The sequence below is a fragment of the Puma concolor genome, chromosome A2 (assembly GCF_028749965.1).
Source record: "Puma concolor isolate L17-30 chromosome A2, mPumCon1.1.hap2, whole genome shotgun sequence".
Taxonomy (NCBI): domain Eukaryota; kingdom Metazoa; phylum Chordata; class Mammalia; order Carnivora; family Felidae; genus Puma; species Puma concolor.
The window spans coordinates 87,988,123-88,015,890 of record NC_141668.1 but is presented as its reverse complement, the minus strand read 5'-3'; the positions used below and the strand labels follow the sequence as shown (position 1 = coordinate 88,015,890).

General features: G+C 34.8%; 1 protein-coding gene across 4 annotated transcripts in view; it reads left to right on the top strand.

Annotated features, from left to right (window-relative positions):
• Positions 1-26,934, top strand: part of PHTF2 (putative homeodomain transcription factor 2) — a 129,084-nt gene extending 102,150 nt beyond the window's left edge. For 2 of the 4 annotated variants that reach the window (XM_086696850.1, XM_086696853.1), the window contains 9 exons: positions 4,163-4,381; positions 10,795-10,923; positions 12,829-13,101; positions 13,331-13,462; positions 16,357-16,443; positions 19,805-19,960; positions 20,848-20,943; positions 23,096-23,221; positions 24,522-26,934. In XM_086696850.1, coding sequence (XP_086552976.1) covers positions 4,163-4,381; positions 10,795-10,923; positions 12,829-13,101; positions 13,331-13,462; positions 16,357-16,443; positions 19,805-19,960; positions 20,848-20,943; positions 23,096-23,221; positions 24,522-24,542 — 1,239 coding nt within the window. In that variant the 3' untranslated portion in view covers positions 24,543-26,934. Of the gene's footprint in view, positions 1-4,162; positions 4,382-10,794; positions 10,924-12,828; positions 13,102-13,330; positions 13,463-16,356; positions 16,444-18,079; positions 18,270-19,804; positions 19,961-20,847; positions 20,944-23,095; positions 23,222-24,521 lie in introns of those variants that run through there. The other 2 variants (XM_086696851.1, XM_086696852.1) reach the window with 2 other exon arrangements.
• Positions 26,935-27,768: the final 834 nt, after the last annotated feature.

The window sequence follows — 27,768 nt, the reverse complement described above, 5'->3', positions numbered from 1 at the left end:
TCCCTCTCTCTTTGCCCCTCTTCCGCTTGGGCTCAGTCTCTCTCTCTGTCTCTCTCTCTCTCTCTCTCTCAAAATTAAATAAACACTTAAAAAAATCTCTTTAAAAACTACATTTCAGTTCAAGAAAATTTTGACTCTCAAATCAACCTCACAGGGTATTTTAAAAAAGCAAAACAAGGGCGCCTGGGTGGCTCAGTTGGTTAAGCATCTGATTTTGGCTCAGGTCATGATCTCATGGCTTGTGAGTTTGAGCCCTGCATCTGGCTCTGTGCTGACAGCTCAGAGCCTGGAGCCTGCTTTGGATTCTGTGTCTCCTGCTCTCTCTGCACCTCCCCCATTTGCACTCTTTTTCTCTCTCTCTTAAAAACAAACAAACATTAAAAAAAAAAAAAAAAACCAGCAAAACGAAACCTCCTTTGAATAAGTAAAATTGAGACAGATAGCCATAGTGTTGTAATATTGTTTTACTTCTTTATGTATATATTATTCTGTTCTTTTCAAATTACTGGTGATATTTTTTTCTTTCAGGGTGAGGCACAAAGGAATCATTTTGGGAAGCACTTTGTGCTTGGGTGGAACTGGTGGTCTTCACTATAAAATGAGTGTTTAGGGATACAGCCATTTGTTATAAGGCTCTCGAATGTCAGTATCTATAGATACACTTTTTAGGGGATTTTAGTTTTTCAGGAAGAATCATCCAATCTTTGGTGGTTTGGGTGGTAGATATTATATTAGGCTGCCGTAATGTTTGGCATCAAGGAGATTGGGAATGAGGTGGTCTTGTCATTCAGTATGTAGACTTTCACTTAACCTTCTTTCCTCCCACCCCTCAACTCTCCCACCCCCACTCCTGCCCCAGTTTCTTGCCTTTTTCTACTATCCACTATGTATATCTGGTTGTCTTCTTCTAGTCTCCTGTTGGGAAGATGGTGGTAGAGTTACTTGATTATCTGGCATAGGGGATGTCCTGTGGAATTGATATCTTCTTTTAGGCATTTGCCCAGTTGCCTGCCCCATCCTGCTTTGTTTAACTCTACAAATACCTTTCAGTTTTTATTCCCTATTGAAAATTAGGTTTCAGTTTTGATGGCAGTCATAATAAAGAAACTGTGGGCTTGGACTCAGAATATTTAAGTGACTTTGGAAAAGTTATTTAACTTCTCTGAGTCTCAGTTTCTGCGTTTGTACAGTGGAGAGAGACAAGCCTCATTGGATTGTTAGGATTAAATAAGATTTGCACAATTGCCTGGCACAAAGCATTTATGTTATAAATTCTTATTCCTTTCAAATAAATATTTTTTCTCCCCTTAATTTGATTATATGCTCAGTTTTAGCTAAATGTCTAAAATGATTTAAAATGAGCAGAGCAAACCAAATTAAATGAGCTATTAACTTGAGCTGTTTTCTTCAATTCAGAAATTTCTGATTTTTAGCCCTTATTCAGCAATTTGTAGCGGAATCCAAAGTGGCCATTAATCACCTAAATATTGCAGGCAAAATTCTGTTTGGCATGTAATCCATTATAGACCATAATTTTTAGATTTTACATTTGTAAAGTAGCCCACTTATTAATCAGTATTTGGCAAAATGCATCTGTAAAGAATTAGAGATATTTCTTATCCCTAAAATCACCCATTAGTTTCAGTTAAATAATCATCAGGGTTTTAATCCTGTTACTCATTTCTGTATCTGATTAGCAAATCTACATCAGAAATTAATGATAGATAATTAGCTAGTTTTATCAAAAAATTTAAACTAGCCATTACTGGTTTCTTAATGCATTCTGTGCCTTGCTAGCTAATGAAAACAGTTGTAATGAAAACTGCTTATGCTTCAAGTATTCTGGTTGGCATTAGTGAATCATATATTTTTGGAGTGCTTTTTATAAGACAAAGCAGACTGATTTTTACCTTTTTTCTTTCTGTATTTTTTTATTTTGATTTCTTTACTTACTTTCTTGCTCAACTCTTTCAAAACACTTTTACTTCTCCTTCAAACATATAATTCTCCCACAAATCCGTAATCAGCACACTAAATGTGTTTTCATGGTGCTCCATTCTAATATCAGTAAATTAATTATCAACAACCTGTCTCATTCATTCAAGATATTTTGTTAACTTGTGGTGAGGGTGGCAAAAAAATGGTTTCTGTCTTTCATTGACTTACAGTGTAATTGAGAGTTATGACTTATTTGAGAATATGAAGTACATGAACATTTAATAACAGACAATATTATAGATGCTGAATAGGAATGTAAAATTTATTGTCATGAAAATAAATAATAATAATACCTCACTTCAGGGACGAAGGGATCACTCTAAATAGAAGGCTCCAGGGGCGCCTGGGTGGCTCAGTCGGTTAAGCGTCCAACTTCGGCTCAGGTCATGATCACACAGTTCGTGGGTTCGAGCCCCGCATCAGGCTCTGTGCTGACAGCTCAGACCTGGAGCCTGCTTCATATTCTGTGTCTCCCTCCCTCTCTCTCTCTGACCCACCCCTGTTCATGCTCTGTCTCTCTCTGTCTCAAAAATCAATAAACGTTAAAAAAAAAATTTTTTTTTTAAATAGAAGGCTCCAGAACTAACATTGGTGGAGCCCCTGCTTTGTACCTGGTTTGTCTTAAAAGCTACAGTGCTCATTTAATTTTCAGTGTCTCTTTAATTAAGATAGGTGGTTTTATTCCCCCTTGGTAGAAGACTAAACTAAGGGTCAGAAACAAGGTAAGCCACCTAGAAAGGGATACAGATGGCATTTTCCAGACGCTTGGTTGAGTAGGTTGTAAAGGAGAGTAGGATACAAGGTAGGAACATAATTAGAGACTAGAATGGCAAAGAACAAACAGGTTTAGGGGCTGGGGAGTAGCCCCTTGTCACTGGAGGAGAGGTTGTGGTAGGGACAAGTGGAGAACCAAAGTCCAAAGAATAGCACATTTGAAGACAATCATGCTGGTGAAGGAATTTGAACTTTATCCAGGAGAGCAGTATGAAGTCACAGAAGGACTTTGGTCAGAGGAATGGAAAAAAGCTGCACTTTTGGAAGATTAATCTGGAAAGTGGGGAAGCCCTTTCGGATAGGGGTCAGTTAGGAGCCTCTTTATAGCAAACAAAGTGTAGATGATAAAAGCTGGTGATAGCATGAGAAGGAGAAAGAGATACACATAAAACATTTTAAAGGTTAAATTGACAGTCTTAGTGACGACATAGGATAGCTAAAAATAAATGTGAAAATTTTAGCATACTTGGCTGTAAGGATTACCATTCTTTATTCAGTAAAAGTTATTTTGAATTATTTTTTAAGCTTATTTATTTTGAGAGAGAGAGAATATGAGCAGGAGAGGGGCAGAGAGAGAGGAAGAGAAAAAAATCCCAAGCAGGCTTCGTGCTGTCAGTGCAGAGCCCAATGTGGGGCTCCATCTCACAAACCATAAGGTCATGACTGGAGCCAAAACCAAGAGTCAGATGCTTAACCAACTGAGCTACTCAGGCACTCCGTTTTCAATTATTAAATCAAACTTTTACTCAGAATATTTATTTTGTACAATAACAACTCCTAGGAAAAGAAGTAAACTGATTAGAAATTATGTAACTTCTACCTTTTAGGTTTCACTTTTGTACCATAGATGACCTCAAAAACATGAGTTGGTAGTTATCTTCCTGGTATAGATTATTTACCAGTTTTACATCAGTTTCTTGAACTTCTGTTTGAAAAACAAAAACAGTAGGTACATGAGAGCCACTGTTGCTAAAAAAAAAAAAAAAAAAATGAGAGTAAGAATATACTCTTAATACTCAAAATATGTTAAAGACATCAGTTAAAGTTGGTTAATATTCATTGACTATACAGTTCATATGAACTTAGGCTGGTCTCTGCTTGCCTGAATTCTGAACTTTGTATAAAAATTTAAGAGAAAACAAGCACAACCTTTGCATGCAAAATAACACTTGAGCTGAGATGTGAAATCAAATAGATTTTGATAATAAGAAAATTCTGTTACTCCTTAAACACTAATATATATCTTTAATGTTTTGCTCTCTATTTCACTGTCATCTGACAGTGTACTTGTCATTGCAACAAAAAGTAGCAAAGTATGGTTCTGATAGAATCCTTTGATTTGGAAAGGGTACATAAATTGTATTAATGTCAAAGAATATCTTGATTTCAGGATGCCCCTAAATCGGGTACTAGTTGCAGCTCTCGCTGTTCAAGTTCCAGACAGGATTCTGAGAGTACAAGGCCAGAATCTGAAACAGAAGATGTATTATGGGAAGACTTGTTACACTGTGCAGAGTGCCGGTCATCTTGTACCAGTGAGACAGATATGGAAAATCCTCAAATTAATCCAAGTGTGAAAAAAGAATATAGAGACGACCCTTTTCATCAGGTTAGTTTACAGCATTGGGTTATTTGGGGCTCTCAGTCCAGCTTTTTTGAATGTATGTACAAATTTTATAGAGGTAAAGAAAAGCTTACATTCAATTAAAGTAATATTCCTGTGATTTTTTTTTTTTTTCCTTTTTATGTGAGCTGTGGTCTGGCTTCATTGGAACATAGAATCTCAGTACTTATATTATGGTTGTGTCTCTGACTTGCTACTGAGAGGTTGTTGGTAAATGGAGTTTTGTAAGTCAAATTGTGTTTTAGATGCATTAGTCCTTTTCTCCCTCAGCATACTTCATGGTCAGACCAGCACTCATGGCCTTAACTCCACCTATAAGGTTGTAATTCACAAATCTATATCTCAATACCAGATTTATATCTCCCAAGAGCCCATATAATGAGAATCACATATGTAATTTTAAATTTTCAGGTAGCCTCATTTAAAATGTTTAAAAAGGTGAAATTAATTTTAATATGTTTTACTTAGCCCAGTATATTCAAAATATTTTCACTTCAACTTACAACCAATGTGAAAAATACTAATGAAATATTTTGCTTTTTTTATACTAAGTCTTCAAAATCTATTGTAAGCCCTGACAGGCACAACTTATTTAGACTAGCCACTTCAAGTACTGAAAGCCACATGTGAATAGGGTACCATATTGGACAGCACACCTCTATAGCATATCTTCTTTTGAATGTCCCACCAGTATCTCAAATTTAACCAAACACCCCATCTTCCCTTATAAATCTGTTTTTCTTCTGGGACTCAAAATCTTAGTGAGTGACATCTCCATCCATCCACTCACCAGTCCAGAAACACGGTGGTTATTTAAAATTTTCACTCTTCCTCTTCTTTCTCTTATTTAACTTTTCATCAAATCCTAAAAATAAAACCAACAACTAAACTCTTAGAAACCTAGAGGTAGAAGGGAACTTCCTTAATCCACTAAAAGGTAGCTATCAAAGAGCTATAGCTTCTAAAAACCTATAATGATGAGATTTTAGAAGTGTTTCTATTAAAGGCAGAAACACTCAGAGACGTCCATTATCACTGCTTTTTCTATCAAAATTCCACCAGTTATGTTTGTTTGTCTGTCTGGTTGAACTTAGACTGATTTAAAGTCCACATTGAAGAGCAAAATGTCAAGAATAACTGAAGCAGTTTTGAAGAACAACAGGGAGACTTTCCCTACCAGATATAAAAACTTACTTAGAAAGTACATAGAGTAATAAAGATAGTATGCTATGGGCGTCTGCTATAGACTGAATGTTTATGCCCTCCCCCTCCCACTCACCAGTTCCTTTGGTGAAACCTAAAGCCCAAGGTGATGGTATTTGGAGATAGGGCCTTTAGGAGGTGATTAGGTTATATGGGTGGAGCCCTCATGAATATGTAGAGTGCACTATGAAAGAGACCCCAGAGAGCTCCCTTGCCCCTTCTACCATTATGAGGTTACAGCAAAAAGAGGGCAGTCTCTGAGCCAGGAAGTGGGATCTCATCAGACACCAAAACTGCCAGCACCTTGATCTTGGACTTCAAGCCTCCAGAACTGTGAGAAATAGACTTCTATTGTTTCTAAGCCATAGAAATTCCGTGGTATTTTCTTATATCAGCCCAAGCAGACCAAGGCAGTGTATAAACAAATAGACCAATGGGACAGAATAAAAAACCCTGAAGTAGTGCATGTTACATGGATCTCTAATATATGACGTAAGTGGCATTACAACCATTGGGAGAAGAATGAACTCTTCAGTATATAGTTATAGATCAAATGATTATTCATATACAAAAATATATTCCAGATAGTTCCTAAATGTGAAGAAACAAAACCTTAAAATGTTTACAAGAAAATATAGGAGAAAAATCTTTGTTACTTTTGGTAAGAGAAGAATTTTTTAAAGAAGAACACAAGAAACGCATTCAAATATCAAAATGAGGCAGTCAATAATACAAATATCCTAAAATTTAAAACTTTGGGCTACAAATTAAGCCATAAACATTGTTAAAAGATGGAGAAATAGAATTGAGGGAATGTTTTGACCCCCCCCTTCCCCCCCCCAAGATGTGAGATACTTGAGCACCTGTGTACATAGGGGAAACCCAGGAGGGAAGGACTGAAGAGATACAGGAGAAGAAGTTGTTGAATGAGATTTCTTAGGATTCTAGAGGGGAACCATAATTAGGAAGTTTTGCCTTTGATAGGAAGGGGAACACATCATCTGCTGAAATAGGAGGAGGAGTAAGTGCACAGAGAAAAATTAGTAAGATGATGAAAGGATTATTGCCTAATGTAGTGCAGGAGGCCAGGAGGTCTGTTAACAACAAGTGAGATAATAGGGTTGGTGGTGACGGCTCATAGTTATCATTTGTGAAAAGTGAAGAGAGTTTGTGCATGTATTCAAGCCAACGAACACATTAAGAGTCGCACTGCCATATTGTTGAGGGTCCAGATGGAATCTGAAACCATGAATTTGTGATTGCTCAGTCCACACAGTTGTGTGATAGTCTCTGAAATACAGTTGTGGTAATCAATAAAGCAAACATTTAAAAAGCATTCACTACATGCCAGGCACTGTGCATAGTAATCTAGAAGCATTATGTCATATAATTTTCACAACCTACAACAGTGTAGTGTATCTTTTATATATGGTTATATATTTATTTCATAGATGAGAAAATTGAGGCTCAGAATTAAATAACACACCCAAAGTCACACAATGTAGGTGCTCAGTAAATAGTTGTTATTCAAGGAACAGGAGAGACCATGAAATAATGGAAATGCTAAGAGTCCAAACAATGTTAGATATCAGAGAAGAAAATGAAACCAAGAAGGGGATAGACTGAAGGATAGGTGTGTTCAGAAGTGTTTTAGAATGAAGGTTTGTGAGACCTGGTAAGATGAGAAGTCGAGCAATTCAGTGTGTTGACAAGGCCCAGACTATGGCCATGGGAGTAGCTGAAGGTCCTTGGAATTTAAGAAGCAAAAAATAAGAAACAATCCATGAGAATAGGTTGTTGGATGAGTCACCTGGATATTCATCTAAGTCACTGGGCAGAGAGCTGGAATTGAAGTTTAGGAAAATGCCTGTGAGCTATTTTCCCAGTGACACCATCAGAGGCATAGAAACAGGGACTGTGTGTTCTTTTGCTCATAGTTGTATCACACAGTACTTGGTACTTAGTAGGTGTTTAACAAAAATTGAGTAAATGAATGAAAGGAAATACAGTTTTTTCAAAGCATTCCAAATTGTTTTTAAAGAATGCTGTACAGAATTAGTTGGCCCTAAATCTATCCCACTACTCTGCTCCTTTTTGGTACGATTTTTAATGTTCTACTCTGCATATTAATTACAGTATCACAGACTTACATTGGTTTTGCTTGCGGATTAAAGACTTGATTTTACACACATTTCTTATTCTCAGGCTTCTAAAAAATGAGCTCATATCTTCAGTTTTAATAGTAGCCATGTAATGGAAATTAGCTCCCTTTAATGAAAAGCTACCAGTTTTTTCTTATTAGACTAAGATCTGTATTGGGTTTGGAGGACCGTTTTCTGCCCACCATAAAAACTGAAAAATACCTCCTTACGAAGAAACAATGAGCATCTGAATCTGTGTGTTCTAGGCAGGATGTCACCAAATCTGTAGTTTTGTTTTATTGTTTGTTTTACTTTCTTTGGAAATAGTAACTGAAACATTTCTACAGCAGAAAACTTCTCTCCCCCTGTCGTGGCTGAGTATATAATAAAGTATGAGGCCATATTCAAGTGAAATTCATTTTGCAGTAGGTGAAGCCAGATTTTAATGGGTACAGTTCCCACAGGTAGAAACTGCAGTAAAGCGGTTGTCATGGTGAATTTACTTGAAATAAAACATGGTACCAATTAAGTGTTAATGTTTTCAGGCAGTTTTGAATGAACATGAAACAAAGCAGTTGAGATTTTGAATGAGGATCCAGATTTTAGTCTGAAAAATATACCAAGAAGAACCTATATGATAAAATTATGAAATGGAATTATTCAGTTTTCCTTGAGCCTTTCTGAAAAAGCATTTCATGTAATGCTGCTCTTCATACACTGTAGACAGCACATGTTGCAACAAGACTGTGGTTTCAGAATATATTTCACACACACAGATACAGGGTTGGGTTGGGTTTTTCTTTTTTTTTTTTTTTCCCCCAGTTAACTCTTTTTAAATTCACCAGTTTCTAGTTGCTCTCTTTCTCCTACTTGTTGGCTTTCTAGAAATAGGAAGATGATATCAAATGCTAAGTAAAGTAACTGCAAAGGTGACTGGGCAAAATGAATACTTTTGGAGGGTGAACTTTTTGAATTCCTATTTCTGTCCTAGATAGACCTTGATATGCCTTGCTTCATGTAATTGGGAAGGCTTTAATTCACTGTTAACAGACTGAGAGTTTAAAAAGATTAGAAGCCTGTAAATCAGTGGTTGAAATCTTGTCTCTCCAGGCTTTACACTCTGCATTCAGCTTCTAGCTCTTCTTCCTAGCCTTTGAGCCCATGTTGTTTCATAATGATTAAATTTCCGTGGAAAGCAAATAACTTTTATCCTAGTTAGAATATTTTGTGGAATTAAGTGGATAGTTAATAACTAGTGTCTTAACAGTTTTGAAGGCTCTCCAATAGTGAAATATATGCTATGATGGTTAGTGTATATTAAAATACCGAATACCATATCTTTGGAAAAGATAAATTTTTAGAGAAAACTTTTTCGTAGTCAAGTAAACTAAATGTAAAAGAACTTTGCTAATAATATGGCTAGTGGCATTACGGTTTGCCTGTAATTATTCATCAATTTTTATTCTGCTTATAGTAAACCTGGTATATATAGCTTTACATGCAGAAAATTAATGTTCGATTCAGAATGATAATAACTACCCATATCTGTTTTCTTACGTATTATTAATGACTATTTTATATCTTTAATCAAAACAAATCAATGCAATTTTATTCTCCCTACAGGAAAATCATTCCTTAAGTTTTAAAAAAACTTACCTTTACCATATTTTAATCACATTTCTGTCCTTCAGAGAATAACTATAACTATAGTAGATTCTTCTACTCATTGCTAGAAGTTATTTTAATGAAATATGTTATAAAAATAAGTAATACTGTAATGTAAATTCATCCCATTTTGGGTCTGATCTTTTAATGTTTTAACTTCTCATGAATATCTGATAAGGTAAAGATTAGTGTTGAATTTTGTTGCTGTCTTTAATCCCCAACCATCCTATTTTGAAGTTTTATTTATTTATTTATTTATTTACTTATTTATTTAAAGATTTTATTTAAAATTTTTTTTAATGTTTTATCTGTTTTTGAGAGAGAGGGAGACAGAGTGTGAGTGGGGGAGGGGCAGAGAGAGAGGGAGACATAGAATCTGAAGCAGGCTCCAGGCTTCAAGCTGTCAGTGCAGAGCCCAACACGGGACTCAAACCAACGAACCATGAGATCCTGACCTGAGCCGAAGTCGGACACTTAACCGACTAAGCCACCCAGGCACCCCTAAAGATTTTATTTTTAAGTAATCTCTACAGCTAATGTGGGGCTCATACTCACAACCACAATATCAAGAGGCACATCTTCTGACTGAGCCAGCCAGGCACCCCAAAGTTTTATTATTTTAATTATCTAAAACAAACAAAAAAAACAAACTTAAGCATCTGATCCTTTGTATTAAGGCTTTCAATTTTTCTTTTTTTTTTTTTTTTTGCCTTTTTCTATTTCTTGAAACATTGAGAGAGTACTTTCAGTATCATGTGCTTCCATTTGCAATATATACTCAAAGGAACAAAAAAAAGTTAATCCTTTGGGGAAATGCTAGATTAAAATACAGAAAAGTAACTAAATTAAATAATGAGGGTAAGGGCATGAGGAAGAGTCTCTTCCAGGATGAGATTGTATCACTGTTTAGTCTTTCAGAGAGGTTTAAATCTTAGCTGTCATGTGCTTTGTATTGAACGACCGTAAATTGGAGAGTCAATAATATGAACAATTTGATATCCATTTGTTTTTGAACACTACTATATTAGTAGCTATGTAGACAATTGACAACTAAGGGCTTTTGCTGACACATTTTAGAGGATTTTTGAATAGTAGCTTGCCTAACACCTATTAGAGGAAGTTCTTAATGTACACATTTTTATAACTGTAATTTTTATGCCTTCTGTTCAATGTATATGCTAATTAATGTTAAGATAGAATTTTAGTGTCTTTGAAGTTGGGTGTATGTAGATACAGGTATACCCATGTTCAGACATATATATGTTCTGTTTTATAAAATATGATAAATGCATTCACCAATTTGTTTTTTAGTGTATTTTATATATATACACACGTTTTATTTATGAAATGTGATAAATGTATTCACCAATTTCTGTTTATTTTTTATAGAGTCATTTGCCCTGGCTCCATAATTCCCACCCGGGATTAGAGAAAATAAGTGCTATAGTGTGGGAAGGCAATGACTGCAAGAAAGCAGACATGTCTGTGCTTGAAATCAGTGGAATGATAATGAACAGAGTGAGTGCTTAAATATTATTCTTTTAGTTCAAGAATAAGACAGCAATTATTAATATAATAAATAATTACTAGGTTGTTATGTTTACAACTTACCTCATTTTTTCAACATGAAAAAAAAGTATTTGTATTTGGTCCTGTTTGTGATTTATACAGTGATTTGTCACCAAACCACCGTCATGCTTTAGTGTTTTCATTGTTCTGACCAAGAACAGATGATGCAATTTAAAATTTTCTTCTTTTGGGGCGCCTGGGTGCCGCAGTCGGTTAAGCGTCCGACTTCAGCCAGGTCGCGATCTCGCGGTCCGGGAGTTCGAGCCCCGCATCGGGCTCTGGGCTGATGGCTCAGAGCCTGGAGCCTGTTTCCGATTCTGTGTCTCCCTCCTCTCTCTGCCCCTCCCCCGTTCATGCTCTGTCTCTCTCTATCCCAAAAATAAATAAAAGTTGAAAAAAAAATAATAATAAAATAAAATAAAATTTTCTTCTTTTATGTTATCCTTTCTTTTGCTTTCCATGGATCAAATTGTGCTAGACATACACAAGTGTTGATGAAGGCTTATTTTCCTGTGTCCTCCCTCCTGCTTCATTTATTATTTAAAAAAATCAAAATAGAATATTTATATTGATACTTGCTTGCCCACTTAAATATATAGAAGTAAATGCAGCTAGAGGTAACAGGTCTTGAGTAGTTTCAGGAGGTAGAGTACAAATACTATGGGTTTTAATTTCAGTTATGAAATTGTGTCTTTTATGAAATCATTACTACTTTTTAAATTTTATCTGATTCCTCTTGGGCAACTAGGCATGATTTAACTTGGACTTTTTTTTAAATTTTTTAAAATGTTTATTTATTTTTGAGAGACAGAGAGACAGTGTGAGCGAGGGAGGGGCAGAGAGAGGAAACACAGAATCTGAAGCAGGCTTCAGGCTCTGAACTGTCAGCACAGAGCCAGACTCCGGGCTCAAACTCAAGAGCGTGAGATCATGACCTGAGCCGAAGTCAGAAGCTTAATCGACTGAGCCACCCAGGCACCCAAATTTTATTTACACTTCTAAATTTCCATGCATTGTTCATTATGTAAGAACTATTATGCATACTTTATGGAGGACAGAAATTAAAGTAACTGCTCTAGAAATTGATTTCCATCCTATGACATACTCCTAAGGAATCTCTGGAGATGTGGATGTAGTTGGTGCTCCATACCTTAGCTGTCTGTGAACTAGCAGGTTGTTTCCAGAATGTATAATATGATGATAGAAAGTTAGCTAGATCCCTCCCAGTCCTACCAGTCTTATATTTCCCATTATTTCATTTCCAGTTTCCTTTTTCATAATTCTCCCTTTTTCTCCTTTTTTATTTAATTTTCCCCCCTCTAACACATTTTCTTTTAAAATGGTTTTAAAGTATTAAGGAGATATCCATTTGTATACTGAGCTCTTTGAAGGAAAACACAGATTGCAAATTTATCAAATAAGTGTAATTCTAGATTTTTCTTTTTATGTACTGAGCTTAAGTGGATATGAGATCTCATTCTTTTTAATATGGAAGTATTTGTGAATATTTCTAACTTTTGAAATAGTGAGATCTATAGAATTTTTTCCCCAGACCTAGGTAAGACCAAAATAGTTCATCCTTTTGCATCCACTTAGTGAATTAGAAATCTGATAATGAACTGTTTTTAAAAACTGAACATATAATGACTTACAATCTACCTGTAATATGCTCTCAAACTTTGAGTCAATTTAAATTTCATTATTCGTGTATTAAAACTCATATATTTTAACAAAATGATTTTATACCGCTATAAATAAAATAATGCCTAATAGGAATTCATTTTACTGTAGATAAAATTTATGTATGGTTGGGTTTCTTTCTGTCTCTCTCTTTCTCTCTCTCTCTCAATATAGGTGAACAGCCATATACCAGGAATAGGATACCAGATTTTTGGAAATGCAATCTCTCTAATCCTGGGTTTAACTCCATTTGTTTTCCGACTCTCCCAAGCTACAGACTTGGAACAACTCACAGCACACTCTGCTTCAGAACTTTATGTGATTGCATTTGGTTCTAATGAAGATGTCATAGTTCTTTCTATGGTTATAATAAGTTTCGTGGTTCGTGTGTCTCTTGTGTGGATTTTCTTTTTTTTGCTCTGTGTAGCAGAAAGAACTTACAAACAGGTGAGTATAATATAGAATTTTGAATAGAGAATATTTTATCCTTTTCATAATAGATAATTCCTGAAGTATTTTAGTATTTCATTAAATCATTTGACCCGCTAATTATTTTCCTGTTTTGTTTTTGTAGTACTTAAGCAAATACAATCCTATAACAAGCCATATTTTGTTGATTTTTGTTTTTCTGTGGTAATCTACTTGAAAATTAATCCTTATCCTAATCTGTTTTTAGCGATTACTTTTTGCAAAACTGTTTGGACATTTAACATCTGCAAGGAGGGCTCGAAAATCTGAGGTTCCTCATTTCCGGTTGAAGAAAGTACAGAATATAAAAATGTGGCTCTCTCTCCGGTCCTATCTTAAGGTAGAATGGTAGTGATAAAAGTACTCTTAACATGCTGCCTTCCTCTCAGAGTTTCTCTTTTTTCAATATGGGTGTATGTCTGAATGTGTAGTCACCTGTGTACGCAACATGCTGCTGCGTGGTCATACTTAGTGTTCTTTTCAATCCATATTCAGAAATTGAAAATAAATGTTTAACTGGTTCTTTAGATAAAACACCTGAGGCCTAAAAGGCTTACATACATTTTTATGTAGATCATTCAAGATCAAATTGTCATAGATTTATATTTTATTTATTTTTAATTTTTTAATTTTTTTAAATTTTAATTTTTAATTTTTTTTTAATCGAAGCATAGTTGACACACAGTGTTACATTAGTTTCAGGTGTACAACATAGTCATTCACCTCTGTGTGGTATGCTATGCTATGCTTACCGCTACGTGTAGCTACCGTCTGTCACCTTACAGCACTAATACAATACCATTGATTATATTCCCTAACCTGTGCCTTTTATTCCTGCGACTTACTCATTCCATAACTGGAAGCCTGTACCTCCTACTCCACTTTGCCCATTTTGCCTATCCGCTCACCCCCTTCCCTCTGGCAATCATCAGTTTGTTCTTTGTATTTATAGGTCTGATTCTGCTTTTTGTTTGTTTATTCATAGGTTTTGTTTTTTAGATTTGACAATAATGTTTTTTTCATAAATCTCACCAACTTCTACTCATTCAGAAGCTTAAAGATTTTATTCATACCTAGAATGGTTATCAGAAGCCAGCAGAGGGAGCCCACTGCTTAAAAAAGAATTTAAAAAACTAATCAGTGAGTATCCTCACTGAAGTGGCCTATTACTATTTAAAAATATTAGCTTGCAGTTCTAAGCCATTCTCTTCATGCTGTTCTTTTCCCTTAATCTTTTAAAATAACTTTCCTAATTATGGCAGTAAGATATAAAAACTCAGGAGGGAAATGGGGAACTTCTGAATTAAGTTTAGGAAAGCACTTCTTCTGAGGATTATTTCTTTGCTACGTTAAGATGCAGTGATTTTCATTATGCATGGAGTAATCAGTACTTAAATAAAGCTGGCCAAAAGATCAGAAACCCTCTGATATACCTAGATCTTTAATGCTTTTCATTTTGAAGTAACAATGAAAGAAGTGGAAAAAAGTTTGCACTATTTGTCTACCCTTCTATTTAAAAAATTCATTGTTCTGTTCATAGATTTAATTTGTTAGTCTCCATGGGGAAATGCTAAAAATTGGCATGGATTATTTTTACTCATTGTGACTTTTCTGTCATGTGGAGGGATGAATATGATCTTTGTTACGTGGCTTAGTGAGAAGCCATCTGTAATTCGTCCTCATTATCAATCTGTTATATAAGTAGATGTTGTATTCTTTTGTATATAGTTTGTTTCATTCAATAAACATGTATTTAAAGCTAACCACTTAACATCCACTACTGATGACATGCAAGGCCTTACCTTTTGGAGCTTAAAATTTAGCAAGGAAAATCTGTAGCCCCAGACCTAGGATTTATCCTTGGTATTTATTACTCCCCTCTCTTGCATTTCCAACATCCAACTCATCACCATTTTCCACCCTTTCTACTTCCAAAATATATCTTGGATCCATTTACTTCTTTGTTTCCATGTCTGCAACCTGAATGAAACCTTCAATCATCTGCTTTGGGCTACTATAGATGCCTGTTAACTGTCCTCCCTGCATTCAGGTTTCCTCCTTCCAATACATTCCTCAGTCTGCCACCAGAGGTCTTTTTAAAATGTAGATTTCATTATATGATTCTTTAAAAAATTTTTTTTCAATGTTTTTATTTATTTTTGAGACAGAGAGAGACAGAGCATGAGCAGGGGAGCGGCAGAGAGAGAGGGAGACACAGAATCTGAATCAGGCTCCAGGCTCTGAGCTGTCAGCACAGAGCTCAACGCGGGGCTTGAACTCACAGACTGTGAGATCATGACCTGAGCCGAAGTCGGATGCTTAACCGACTAAGCCACCCAGGTGCCCCTCATTATGTGATTCTTAAAACTTTCTGAGGGTTCTCCATTGCTCTTAAAGGACAAAATCTGAACAGGGCTTATCAATGCCCTTCGTGACCTAGCTCCTGAGGATATCCTGTCTCCCTTGTCTCATTTTGAAACACTTTCCTCTCTGCATTCCAGCCATACCAGACTGCTTCAGTTCTTTGAATGCAATATTATTTTTACTGTTTTGTGCTCTTGCACTTGTCCTTCCTTCTGCCAGGAACACTGCCATATGCTATATCATACCTGAGCACCCTATTCTGGTATAAACATCACAGTATCAGGAAGATCTTCCCAGGTTATCTTCCTAACTTGCCTGTAAGAGTTAGGAGTGTGAGCCTGGGAAAGATCTCCTTAAGGAAGTGGTACTTAAACCAAATTCTCTACCAGTTTTCTCCGAGCATCCTTTACCTTTCCTTTATAGCACTTATTACAACTGATCACCTATATCTGTGGCTATAAGCTTGATGTCTGACTTCCTGCTACTTCCTGTGAAGGTAGGGACTGTGTGTGTTTTGTTCTCTGCTGTATTTTCAGTGCCCAGCACAGCGCCTCATTCTGAGAAGGTGCTCAAGAAATATCTGTTGAATAAATGATTAGTGTTTGACAAAATATTTGGAATGAAAGGAAATGAAAAACGTGGAAGTTATGCTAAGAATTCTATGCTATGTATTCACCATGTTTACTGTATTGCAAATCCTCAGGAAATAGTAACACTTTGTAATTAAAATTCATCCAACAAATTAGGTATATTTTCAACATTGTAAGCTATGATCAACCTGCAGGGATGGATCAACACTTTAATTGAAAGCATGGAATTAGCTGCTAATTAGTAAATATATTTAAAAGCATTTTTCCTCTTTTTCCCCAGCGTCGAGGTCCTCAGCGATCAGTCGATGTTATAGTTTCATCTGCTTTCTTGTTGACTATATCAGTTGTATTTATCTGTTGTGCCCAGGTGAGTTGACTTGTTCTGTGTAGAAAGTAGATAATCATATCTATAATTATTGGGCTCCAGAAGGCTTTCTAATAATAAACAACCACAGTAGTAATATTATAAGGAAGCCTAGTTATACAAGTTTTGAAATTGACCTTTTGCAGTTTTTTTTTTCAGTAGAATAAATAAATGGGTCTTATTCATCTCTGTGTCATGAGCAGTGGCTAGCATAGTCTCAGATGTCTATTGATTGAATATATAGTAATTACTTTTTCTCAGTCACTTACCTGGTTATCTTTATTTCCCAAAACAAACTTATTAGTGGCTAGAATTGCAAAATTGTTTCAGACTGTTTTTCACAAATCTCTGCTTTATTCACACGTAGTATTCTTTCATTTTATATCTGAATCGTCACTGTGACATGACTGCCTCAGGCTCTGAGAAAGAACTCTCATTGTCCAAGACTAGTCAGGAAGCACAGAAGTATCTCAGGATATTCTGCGTTATAAAATTAAACTTCCATTTCAAGTACTGTGACATACTAGATTACCTGAAGATTCTTCTGCTTTAAAATACTGTATAGTCCAGAGGGTGGGTGGAAACTTAGCTGTTTAATATTCATATATAAGCTCTTCTATGTACATATTACATGCATATCTGAGTTTATAAGACAGTAAGGGGCCAAAAATGAAGATAAAGCTAAAAAAAAAGAGCAGTTAAGTATATGTGTTAATGCTGTGAGAGCGCTAGGATGAGGAGGTGAGGTACACTGTCAATCTTCGTATCCTAGAGACTTCAGATTTAGGCCCACAAGAGGACAGAAGATGAGGCCTCAGCCTGCATACACCCTTATACATGCTCCCCCCCGTAAACCAGACCCCTTACAGGACTACGGTCTCCATGAAAAGGTAGAATAAGAAAAACAGCCTGTCCACCAGCCCAGGAGGATAATAAGAAAGCTCATCTAACTCTGCCTGGACTCTGACTAGAATGGGGCGATAAGTCTCTGCCCTAAGAATATGTAACTGTAGGTCTGCCCTTATTAGAGGTTCAGGGTTTAAAATGTGCATTACAGATCTTGTCCTGTAATCTCCGTGTCAAGAAGTTAATATAAAAAGCGGTCCTAGGATATTTGGCAGAAGCAAAACCAAGATTGGTTCTTGGGGAATGTGACTTCAGCCTAGGCCTCAGGATGTCCACAGATGAAGAAGCCTCTTGAGGTTTCAAAACACTGAAGAAACCATCCATGTTGAGCCAGTCAGTGAACCAACAAGCAGGAGATTAGCTGCCTCAGATGATAAACTGATCAGATAAGAACTATAAGATAAAGACACAGATAACGCTATGAAAAAAGAACAGATTTGAAAAAGAACTGACAGCACTTCAGAGAAATGAAAAATTCAGTTATTGACATTAACAACACAATAAAAAATAGCAGATTGAAGACAGCTAAAAATAGTGAATGGGAGATGGAAGAAGTTACCCAAAATATAGGACAGAGATAAAGAGATGGAAATATGAAAAGGAGATTGAAACATGGGAGAGAGCCAACATATATCCATAGGAATTCCAGATGGGAAGGAGAAGGAGAGCAATATTTGGAGAGATAATGGCTAACAGTTTTTCTGTGTTGCTAAGACCTTAGCTTTGGATTTAGGAAGCACAACAAGAATAAGAAGGAGCAATAAATATAAATCTACACTCAAGACACATTGTGGAAGAACTACAGAACACCAAAACAGAGAGAAAAATCTTAAAAGCAACCAGGAGGAAAAGACTGATTTCTTTACTTACAGTTCCTTATTGCATGTTAGCCTTTTGTTCCAAGCTTAATTTCCATGTTCCTGAAGTACATCCTGTAGTAGTTCTGTCTCTTAGGAAGAGGCAGGCAAATACTAGCTATAAGAAAGCTGGTGAGTTCATATTAATATCAGATGAAATGACTGTAATCTAAGTTCAATGGGAGATAAAGGGAAGCGTGACAAAAATTAAAAGAATAATTCATCAAGGACTAATAATTCTCAGCTTGTATGCATGTAATCCAGTAACTTCAAAATATATGTACAGATAGCCAAAATCAATAACACCAAGAAGTTATTTTTAAAAACCTCATTGGAAGGTTTTTAACACATTTCTTTCAGTAATTGATAGATTAAACAGACAAAAAACAAACACACAAAAAACAATGAAGATATGTACCTAAACAAGATAGTTTAAATTTTGTTCTAAAATTAGAGAATACATATTCTTTTCAAACACAAGGACAGTTTACAAACTGTCCTTCCTATGTACTTGGACACAAAGTAATTCTCAGCTGAAACAATGTAGACCACTTAATCTAACAGTAATGCAGTTACGGTAGAAAACAATGACAGCAGCAAAAAAACTCATACATTTGGAAATTTTAAAGCATATAAATAACAAATATTTAGAAAGCATAGTGTATTAAACTGTAAGCTACTGACACAGTTGAGAAATTGTTTAAAGAATGCTAGTATAAATTACTTTATATCATTAAAGTTGAAAACCTAGGTGGACAATTTGGTACAAATGCATAATGTACTAAATCTGACTCAAAAACTGAAAACCTGAGGAGACCTGTAACTACAAAGTAGTATTGATTCAATAGTTTAAAACTTTGCCACCAACAAAAATCCTCTAGACCCATGTGGTTTTACAGTTGAATTTTGCCAATTATTCAAATAAACAGTAATTCTAATCTTACACAAAACACCTCGAGAGTAGAAAAAAAGGGACTATTCCCCAACTCATTTTGTGTGACTAATAGAATCTTGATACCAATTGACTTGAGAGACAGTATAAAAATGGAAAACTGTGAGCTAATTTTCCTTATTAACTTCAATGCAAAATACTAGGAAGATGAAGCCAGCAACTTAATAACAATAAATATGCCATGACCAATATAGTTTATACCCGGAATGCAAAGATTTTCAACTCACAAATCTGGTTTGAGCTCCTGTAGTTGATTAAAAAGGGAGAAAACATATGATCATCTTAACAGATGCAGAAAACAAATTGGTGAATTTCAGTGGAGATTCATAATACAATGACTGGAAAGTACTATTCTTAATCTTAAAGTATATAAAAATTTAAAGCAGACATTGTACATACGATATTTATTACCTTAGGGGTATTTACTTTAAAATTGGGAGTAAGGCAGTTACCCTCTCTACCTTCTTGTTATGGGTTTTGATTACATTATTGATGTGTTTGAAATATTTCATAATAAATGTGGAATGTTTTTAAAATAAAAATACTATATTCGTGATCAATTTGTATGAAATAAAATGTTATTTCCTTTAAAAAAGAAATTGTTTGAATCACATTGCTGCTTCATGTTGCCTTTTTCGTACACTTTTAGTTGCTTCACGTGCATGAGATCTTCCTTGATTGTCACTACAATTGGGAACTAGTAATCTGGTGCATCTCGTTAACACTTTTTCTCCTAAGATTTGTTACCCTTGGATCAGAGACAAGTAAAAAATATAGCAATACCTCAATATTACTTACTGAACAGGTGAGAATGCATGTTTATTATAAGTTAATGCCTATAATCTACATATTAAACTAAAAATCTTTTCATTTACTTGAGGTTTTTTAGGAACCTGTTTTTAGATTGCATTTGTGTTACAAAGAAAAACTTGACATTTGATAGGACATGAGCCTTTCTTCAATGTTCCTGCCTTGATGCGGCTTTCAAGTCTGACCTGTTGTTTTACTGTTTCACTTTGATTTGACAAGAAGCAAGTACTATTTATAGAAGTGATGAACTTTAAACCATTAGTGGGATATGTTTGCTTGGCAGTCTAGCAGAGCCATATTTGAAGAAGTAGGAATTTTTTATTCAGTAGGAAGGATAAAGCATAAGAATTTTGATGGTTGACTTTGTTGTGTATTAATTTGTTTAATATTTTCCTTACCATTCCATAGGAATTACTTAAAGAAACTTACTGCCAGTGAAAATGTTTTGAGTAGTTTTGCCAGGGAAAGTATGATTTTTAAGAATCAGTAATCCTGTCACATGAGCTCAATTAAAGGGAAAGGGGAGAGCAGCAAACAAACCAATTGATCTACTTTAGTTAGATTTACTTACTCTTTTGTTTGTTTTGGCTCTAGGAGTAAAGTATTTCACCTATTAAATAATGAAATCGAGTTTTCCTTTCTTGTGTCAGCTTTAATCTGAAAAGTTTAAAATTTTATTATAAAATGTTTACTGTAAGAAATTTGGAATATACAGTAAAGTATGAAGGAGAATATTAATGTCATCTATAATCTCAATACCCGGAGAAGCACCATGAATGTTTTAGTGACTGTCTTTCAATTCCTTTTAAAAATGAGTATTTGCTGTAATTTTAAGTATTTTTAACTATTCATTCCTCGTTTTCATTCCTTTTTTTATAAAAGATAAACCTCTACTTGAAAATGGAGAAGAAACCTAACAAAAAAGAGGAACTGACACTAGTGAATAATGTTTTAAAGCTGGCTACTAAACTGCTAAAGGTAAAAATAAAACTGAAAATGGATATAATGTAGAATATGCTGTTCTGACATTTTATCTTAGTCTTTTGTTTGCAGATCCTATCTTATGTTTGGTTTTTATGATTATCCAAATTGTTTCCAAATTATATTTGAACACATTCGTGTCATGTACATTTTACTTATTGTAAAACTAACCAGTGTTATCCAAATCATATCATTTTGAAATTTTAATAACTTTTGAAAATTTAAGACTTTAATGTTTAAAGTATTTAGAGGTTGGTATCTTTGGAAATTTTGCCTCCTAGTACTTAAAATAGATTTCAAAAAGGGAGATTTGGTGTTAATTTGGAAATTTTCTCATTTTATATTTCTCAGAGCAGTCTTCTGCGTGGCCTGAGTTAGCTTAAAAATTAGTAATGCATAGTAATTATAATAAATATATATCACCAATAAACCTTTAAATTTTCAAATCATTTTTGGTGACAGAAAATATAATTTCAAAATATTTGATGTCATAATAACTCTTTGGAGGTAATTTGATAAAATATTTCTAGCATTGCTTTGCAGTATTAGTAATGTTTTTCTTTCTTAAAAGGAAAATGTTTTTTAAAATCTCAATTTCTGTAACAAATTGAATATAATGTTTTCAGAGAATGGTATAAAATTAGTAGTCTCTCAGTAGTACGTTTAATTCTTCAGTCAATTAAAAAGTCTTAATTAGGTACTGCCTCACAGTATATAATAGGCCTTGACAAGCAAGGTTCAGAAGAGAGGCGGGTGGGCTTGTCTGGTACATATGTGTTGAATATTTTCAGAGTGTAGGCACTATGCTAGACAGGATGAGACTTACAAGCAGCTTCAATCCCAGAGTAGAGGGAAATTTGAGAAAATACAGAGCACAACAATGTGATCCTTTTTGATCACACACAGTCATATACAAATCTTCTACTCAGAAACCTGGGAGTTAATATAGATTGTTTTTTCTCTGTCACTCTTCACTGCCAAGAAATTCTCAGGCCCATTGATTTAACCTCTCCAATATCCTCTAGTTCATCTCCGCTTCCCTATCAGTACTATCCTAGGTCAGGCCCTCATTGTCTCTCACTTGAGCTTTGATCCATTGAACAAAGCAGGCCTTCCTGCTTCTAGTCTCACTGTTTTCCAGCGCCTTTTCCACAGTGCTTCCCTACTGCCTGTGATCTTTCTCATGTGCACATCTGATACACTCTCCCTGATTAAATTCAGTCTGTTAGTACGATTTGTGTAAAGAATGACCCTTACCTAAGTAGCCCGTTTTACAGATTTGAAGGATTTCTTTCCTTGCAGTTGGCCCCTAACAATGCTGGGCAACCTGTAGCCATTCAAAGATGCCATGTTTTCATGTGTCTTATGGAATACCTCCTCCCACTAAGTTTTAGGAGCACCTTCCTCTAGGACCCACTGCCTTTTTAATAATAGCTCTTTTATGGGAGACTCACAATTAATTATTTATTTGTATGTCTATTCAACTGTAAGGTCTGTCAGCACAGGGACTAAATCCTGACTTCCTAGAGCTTAACACAGGGCCTGCCATATAACTTTGAATCTGAGAATAAATAAATCATAGAATTTTAAATCTTTGAATCAATTAATTCTTATATTTGAAAAGTAATTGTCTTAAAGGGAGTTTTATGTATGTATTAATAATAGCAGAAAATTTGGCTACTTTTCTAATTCTTGTGCAAAAAGGTATTATTCTCTTACATTTTTTGTTCTTACACTAGAAAATGTTTTCATACCTCTTGGTAATTATTAGACCAGTACTTTACTAGTCATTCATTTGAGACGGAAATTGCAGTTACGAATTTAGATCACAGAGTTCTTTTAATGGAAGTCACTTCTAAGAAAAGAAAAACCTGAAAGTATATATATATATATATATATATACACACACACACGCACATATGTATATGTACATATGTGTGTGTGTGTATATATATATATATATATATATATATATATAGTTTAAGTTTAACCAAGTTTATCCTTTCTAAAACTATCCACAATTTGTAACTGTTTTATGAAAGTTTTTTTCAAAAATTCTCATTGTATATTGCCCTGAATTAGTTTAACTCTTGATTCTTAATGTATTTCTGGGCTCATGTTTTTTGTTTTTTGTTTTTTCTTTTGCTAGGAATTGGACAGTCCCTTTAGATTATATGGGCTTACAATGAATCCACTGCTTTATAACATCACCCAGGTTGTCATACTGTCCGCTGTTTCTGGCGTTATCAGTGACTTGCTTGGATTTAATTTAAAGGTAAGAGTTTCCAAGTTTTTGTGTTGTTTTTCTTTTTTGAGAGAGAGAGAGAGAGAGAGAGAGAGAGAGAGAGAGAGAGAATCTTAAGCAGGCTCCACATGCAGCATGGAGCCTGAGGTGGGGCTCGATCTCACAACTGTGAGATCATGACCTGAGCCACAATCAAGAGTCAGACACTCAACTGACTGAGTCACCCAGGTGCCCCTTCCAGGTATATTTTTATTTCTTAGTGCCCTGTGACACCTTGTGACATTTATTTTACCCCGTCCGTCTTTTGAGATCTCGAATGCACAGTGGTGAAATAATTTTCATAATATTGTGCACAAAGAATGAATAATTTTCTTGGTTTATAATGCTCATAGAACTCCTAATTTGGAACAGTATTCATACAAATAGGACTCTTGTATAGAATAAGGTATTCATTTTTTACTCATAATCTGAATCTAATTTAGGTGATAAAAAAGGAAAAGAAGAACCTTATTTCTTTTTTTGGCCAAAAGTTATTTATTATACAGCAATGCATATATCCCCCAGCATATGCACAACTCTTAGTGAGTAAGGTGTAGATTATTCATATTAAACAAGTGGTATATGTATATTGCTACTTCCCAATAAAAGAAAGCAAGGGAAATCTGATTTTTACTTTTTTATTTAAGGTGAATTATTCTTTTTTTTTTTTTTTTTTTTTTTTTAATTTTCTTTTTTCAACGTTTATTTATTTTTGGGACAGAGAGAGACAGAGCATGAACAGGGGAGGGTCAGAGAGAGAGGGAGACACAGAATCGGAAACAGGCTCCAGGCTCTGAGCCATCAGCCCAGAGCCTGACACGGGGCTCGAACTCACGGACCGCGAGATCGTGACCTGGCTGAAGTCGGACGCTTAACCAACTGCGCCACCCAGGCGCCCCAAGGTGAATTATTCTTGAAAATGCAAGGATAAAAGAGTTTAAAATAGTAGAACCTATACTTGTTTATGAATGAAATTTAGATAATAGCATTATGTAATATAATTTATAAGTTACAGTATTAAAACTGACTCTAGGGGTGCCCAGATGGCTAAGTTGTTTGAGCGTCCAGCTTCTGCTCAGGTAATGATCTCGTGGTACATGAGTTGGAGCCCTGCATTGGGCTCGCTGCTGTTGCCGTGAAGCCTGCTTTAGATCCTCTGTCCCCCTCCCTCTCCTTGCCCTCTGCTCAAGCGCACACTCTCTCTCTGTCTCCAAAATAAATAAAAAACATTTAAAAACATTAAAAAAAAAACTGACTCTAATGGTTACTACTTCTATTATTTTTTCACTAGCTGTGGAAGATTAAATCATGACAATGCAGAGAAAAGAAGATGTAGCCTCTTTTCCAGAATAAGAGTACCAACTAAGCTGCCTGAAAGCAGTCACTGACTCTTTGCTTCAGGAGTCTCAGCTGGGAAATCGAAGTGTTTACATCAGACTGTCTTGTGCAATTCTTATATTTATTTTACTTGTTCACTGTTTTTTACATTTATTTTAGTCTTTATATTTTATTTTTAGCATTGATGTACTTAGTTGTCGAAAGGGTGATAAAACTGATATCCAGATACTTGAGATCCTGGTAATTGTTCATAAATAATTGACAAAATAACAAATCGTGAGAATAGAAGCCATTGCTAAGCCCCGTTTCTCCATCAATGCCGTGAACTTGCCTTACTTGAGGAAAACTTCTTTAACTTGGAATATTGCATTGGACTCAGCTAAACACATAAAGTGTGTTCTTTGGTGACTCAAGATCCAGTCAGGGTTTCTCTTGAATTATTTTGGAACAATGCCAGGATCTGAACTGATTAAGCTGCAGTTACACACCCTTCAGTATTAATATATATGGTATTACATAACAGGTCAACAAGTGCTCTTTGATGATAAAACTCTTAATAGAGCAATAATTGTAAATGGTTACCATACTGTAAGATATTTTGATAAAAATTAACTAGTAATAATTGTATTTATTTGAAACACTGGGCTGTTTGCACAGCTCCAACTGTGCATGCTCAAAATGTGCACTTTTTAAAATTGTTACTTTTAATGCGTATCTTTATATGGGGTATGTTATAGTGTACTAGGGCATGATATGGTATCCTTTTGAGTGAGGTATACACTCATCTCACAAGTGAAGTGCCTATTGATATTACTAAAGTACATTATTATGTTTACTCAAGTAAAATAATTTTCTCCCCATGGTACACTATAGTGTATACACACTCAAATGAACAACTTAAGAACAAGGTTAAGAACCAATAAAATATTCCTTTGATTGCTAGTTATAAAACTATATCCAAATTTTCAGAAAAGAGCTTCAGTTTGCAAATTCTATCCTCTAAACTTAACCTGGTGCATCCCCCTCACCTCCAATTTTATAAGGGCTATTTTAGATGCTTTTAACCTGGAAAGTTACCTACTCCCCCCACATACACATGCACACACAATTTGCCAAGTGTCCAAATGAAAACATATCATGTTGGCATGTTAGGTAGATAGGGCAAATATGGTGATATCTTACATTGGGCCTTGATTTTAAGTTGTTACATTTGTACAATCAAGAATATATTAGGAATTACATACAACATGAAATGTTTTTGCAATTTTTTTTTAACTGGGTATCTAGTTTCTAAAACAAAGAATTTATTTGAAACAGTATAGAATTTTCTTGGTGCAAGGTATATCATGTTGAATATCCTCACATTTTTTACCATGTTTTAGGGAATTTATTAAAATAATTAATTGTAAATGATTTATTTGATTGGTGCAGTTTTAATCCCCAAATCATAATCTTAAGATCAGGAATGTGTAGAGAACAGAGCCATGTCATAATATCACTTTGCTCTTACCATTCCTTTTGATCAGCCTCATTGTGTAGTATATTTTCTTTATGTAGAAAACAACAAAAGCAATTTGTTTTATTACCTATGTTCTCCTATGTTTAATAATGACCAAAGTGCATTCTGAGTTCTTTCAAGGAATGTATTACTGGAGCTTTAAGAACATACTTATTTTCTCATGTGGAAACTTAGGCTTTGTTTGATATGTTTCTTCTTCCTCTATTGTCTAATGTTGAGGTTGTTTTTAGGAATTATATTTTATAAACTTTTTCAGAATAAGGTACATACCTATACAGAACTTAACATTTTGCACAGAATATATCAAATATATTTTGAGAAAAAAAAGTACAGCATGAGTTCTGTTAGGAATAAAAGATGAAACTATTGTATCTCACAAAAAAAAAAAAAACTTATTTCAGAATGGAAATATTTTTGAGAAAGGTAGCTGAGTATACTGATTTAGGAAAATGCTTGTTTTGGATTGAAGTTCATTTTAACTTAGAGTTGGGAGTTGATTTATTGAGTACAGTATACCTCTCAACAACCTATAAATACTATGAATTATGTCTCTAATGTGGGCAGCAATAGAATACCAAAAGGAAAAAGTTGTCATTTTAAGCAATTTCAAAATATTAATGGAATTGTTTTCAAAGCAGAAAAAATTGACATTTGCTGCCTTTAAGAATACCGTGAATGTAAGAAATTGAAAGAAATTGTAACATATCACATAATATAGAAAAGGCAGTTCAGAGATAGAATTGTGGCAGATGTTGTGTGTTAACTGTTGTTTCTTTGCCACATGTGTTGTAATTGAACGTTTGAACAGCAAGTTTAAAATAAAATATTCTATGCTGACAGTGTTAAACTGAAGGTTTTCTGTTGTTTTCTTTTCATTTTAAATTCATATACATTTCTATGGTAATGTTGTATTTACTATAGCATAAACTTTAGTTATCATGCTTAGATTTCAGACGAGTGGAAATAAATTTTTTAAAACTTCCCGACATTTAAGATTTTGTTATGATTCTCAACATGAAAGAATATGCAGGTCTTCCACCACCAAAATGCTATGATGTCATTAAATTTTTTTTTTTTTTTTTGCTTATTTGTTTGTATTTAAATACAGAAAACTGGCCATGGCCTGGGATATTAAAGCTCATTGTCAGAAGGATACTGGTATTTTTAATCAAACAGTTTGCCACATGAGTTCAGCATGAGAGATCATGGCCAAAAATAAGATGGGTAAGCATTCTAATATTTCTATTGATTGGTACAAGTGTTCATAGGACTTTAATTAATCAGGGACTTTTAATTCAATTGCACTTTCCAACTTACCTTAAGCTTGGAATTGGCTCTTTCAATGAGTCTCCCTTCAGAATGCAAAATAGAGCATATGACTGGCATGTCTTTGAATTGCCGTATCATTTAGAACACTGATTCTCAACCCTTTTTCTGCCAAGTCTGTACAAAGGATACCTCAAATGCTTATCAATAGCACTGGCTCCTCACAGAGCCTTCCTACTGGGGGTGAGACTGTGGATCTATGAGGCAGTATATTTTTTAAAAAGTGTTCCCCAAGTGACTTGGAAAATTTGTCCCACCTGTCACTCCTCACCACCTTGAGAATTACTACCTTATGATCAGGAATTTTGTAGAATGTAAATTCCATGAGATTTTAACTGCATTCACCACTGTATTC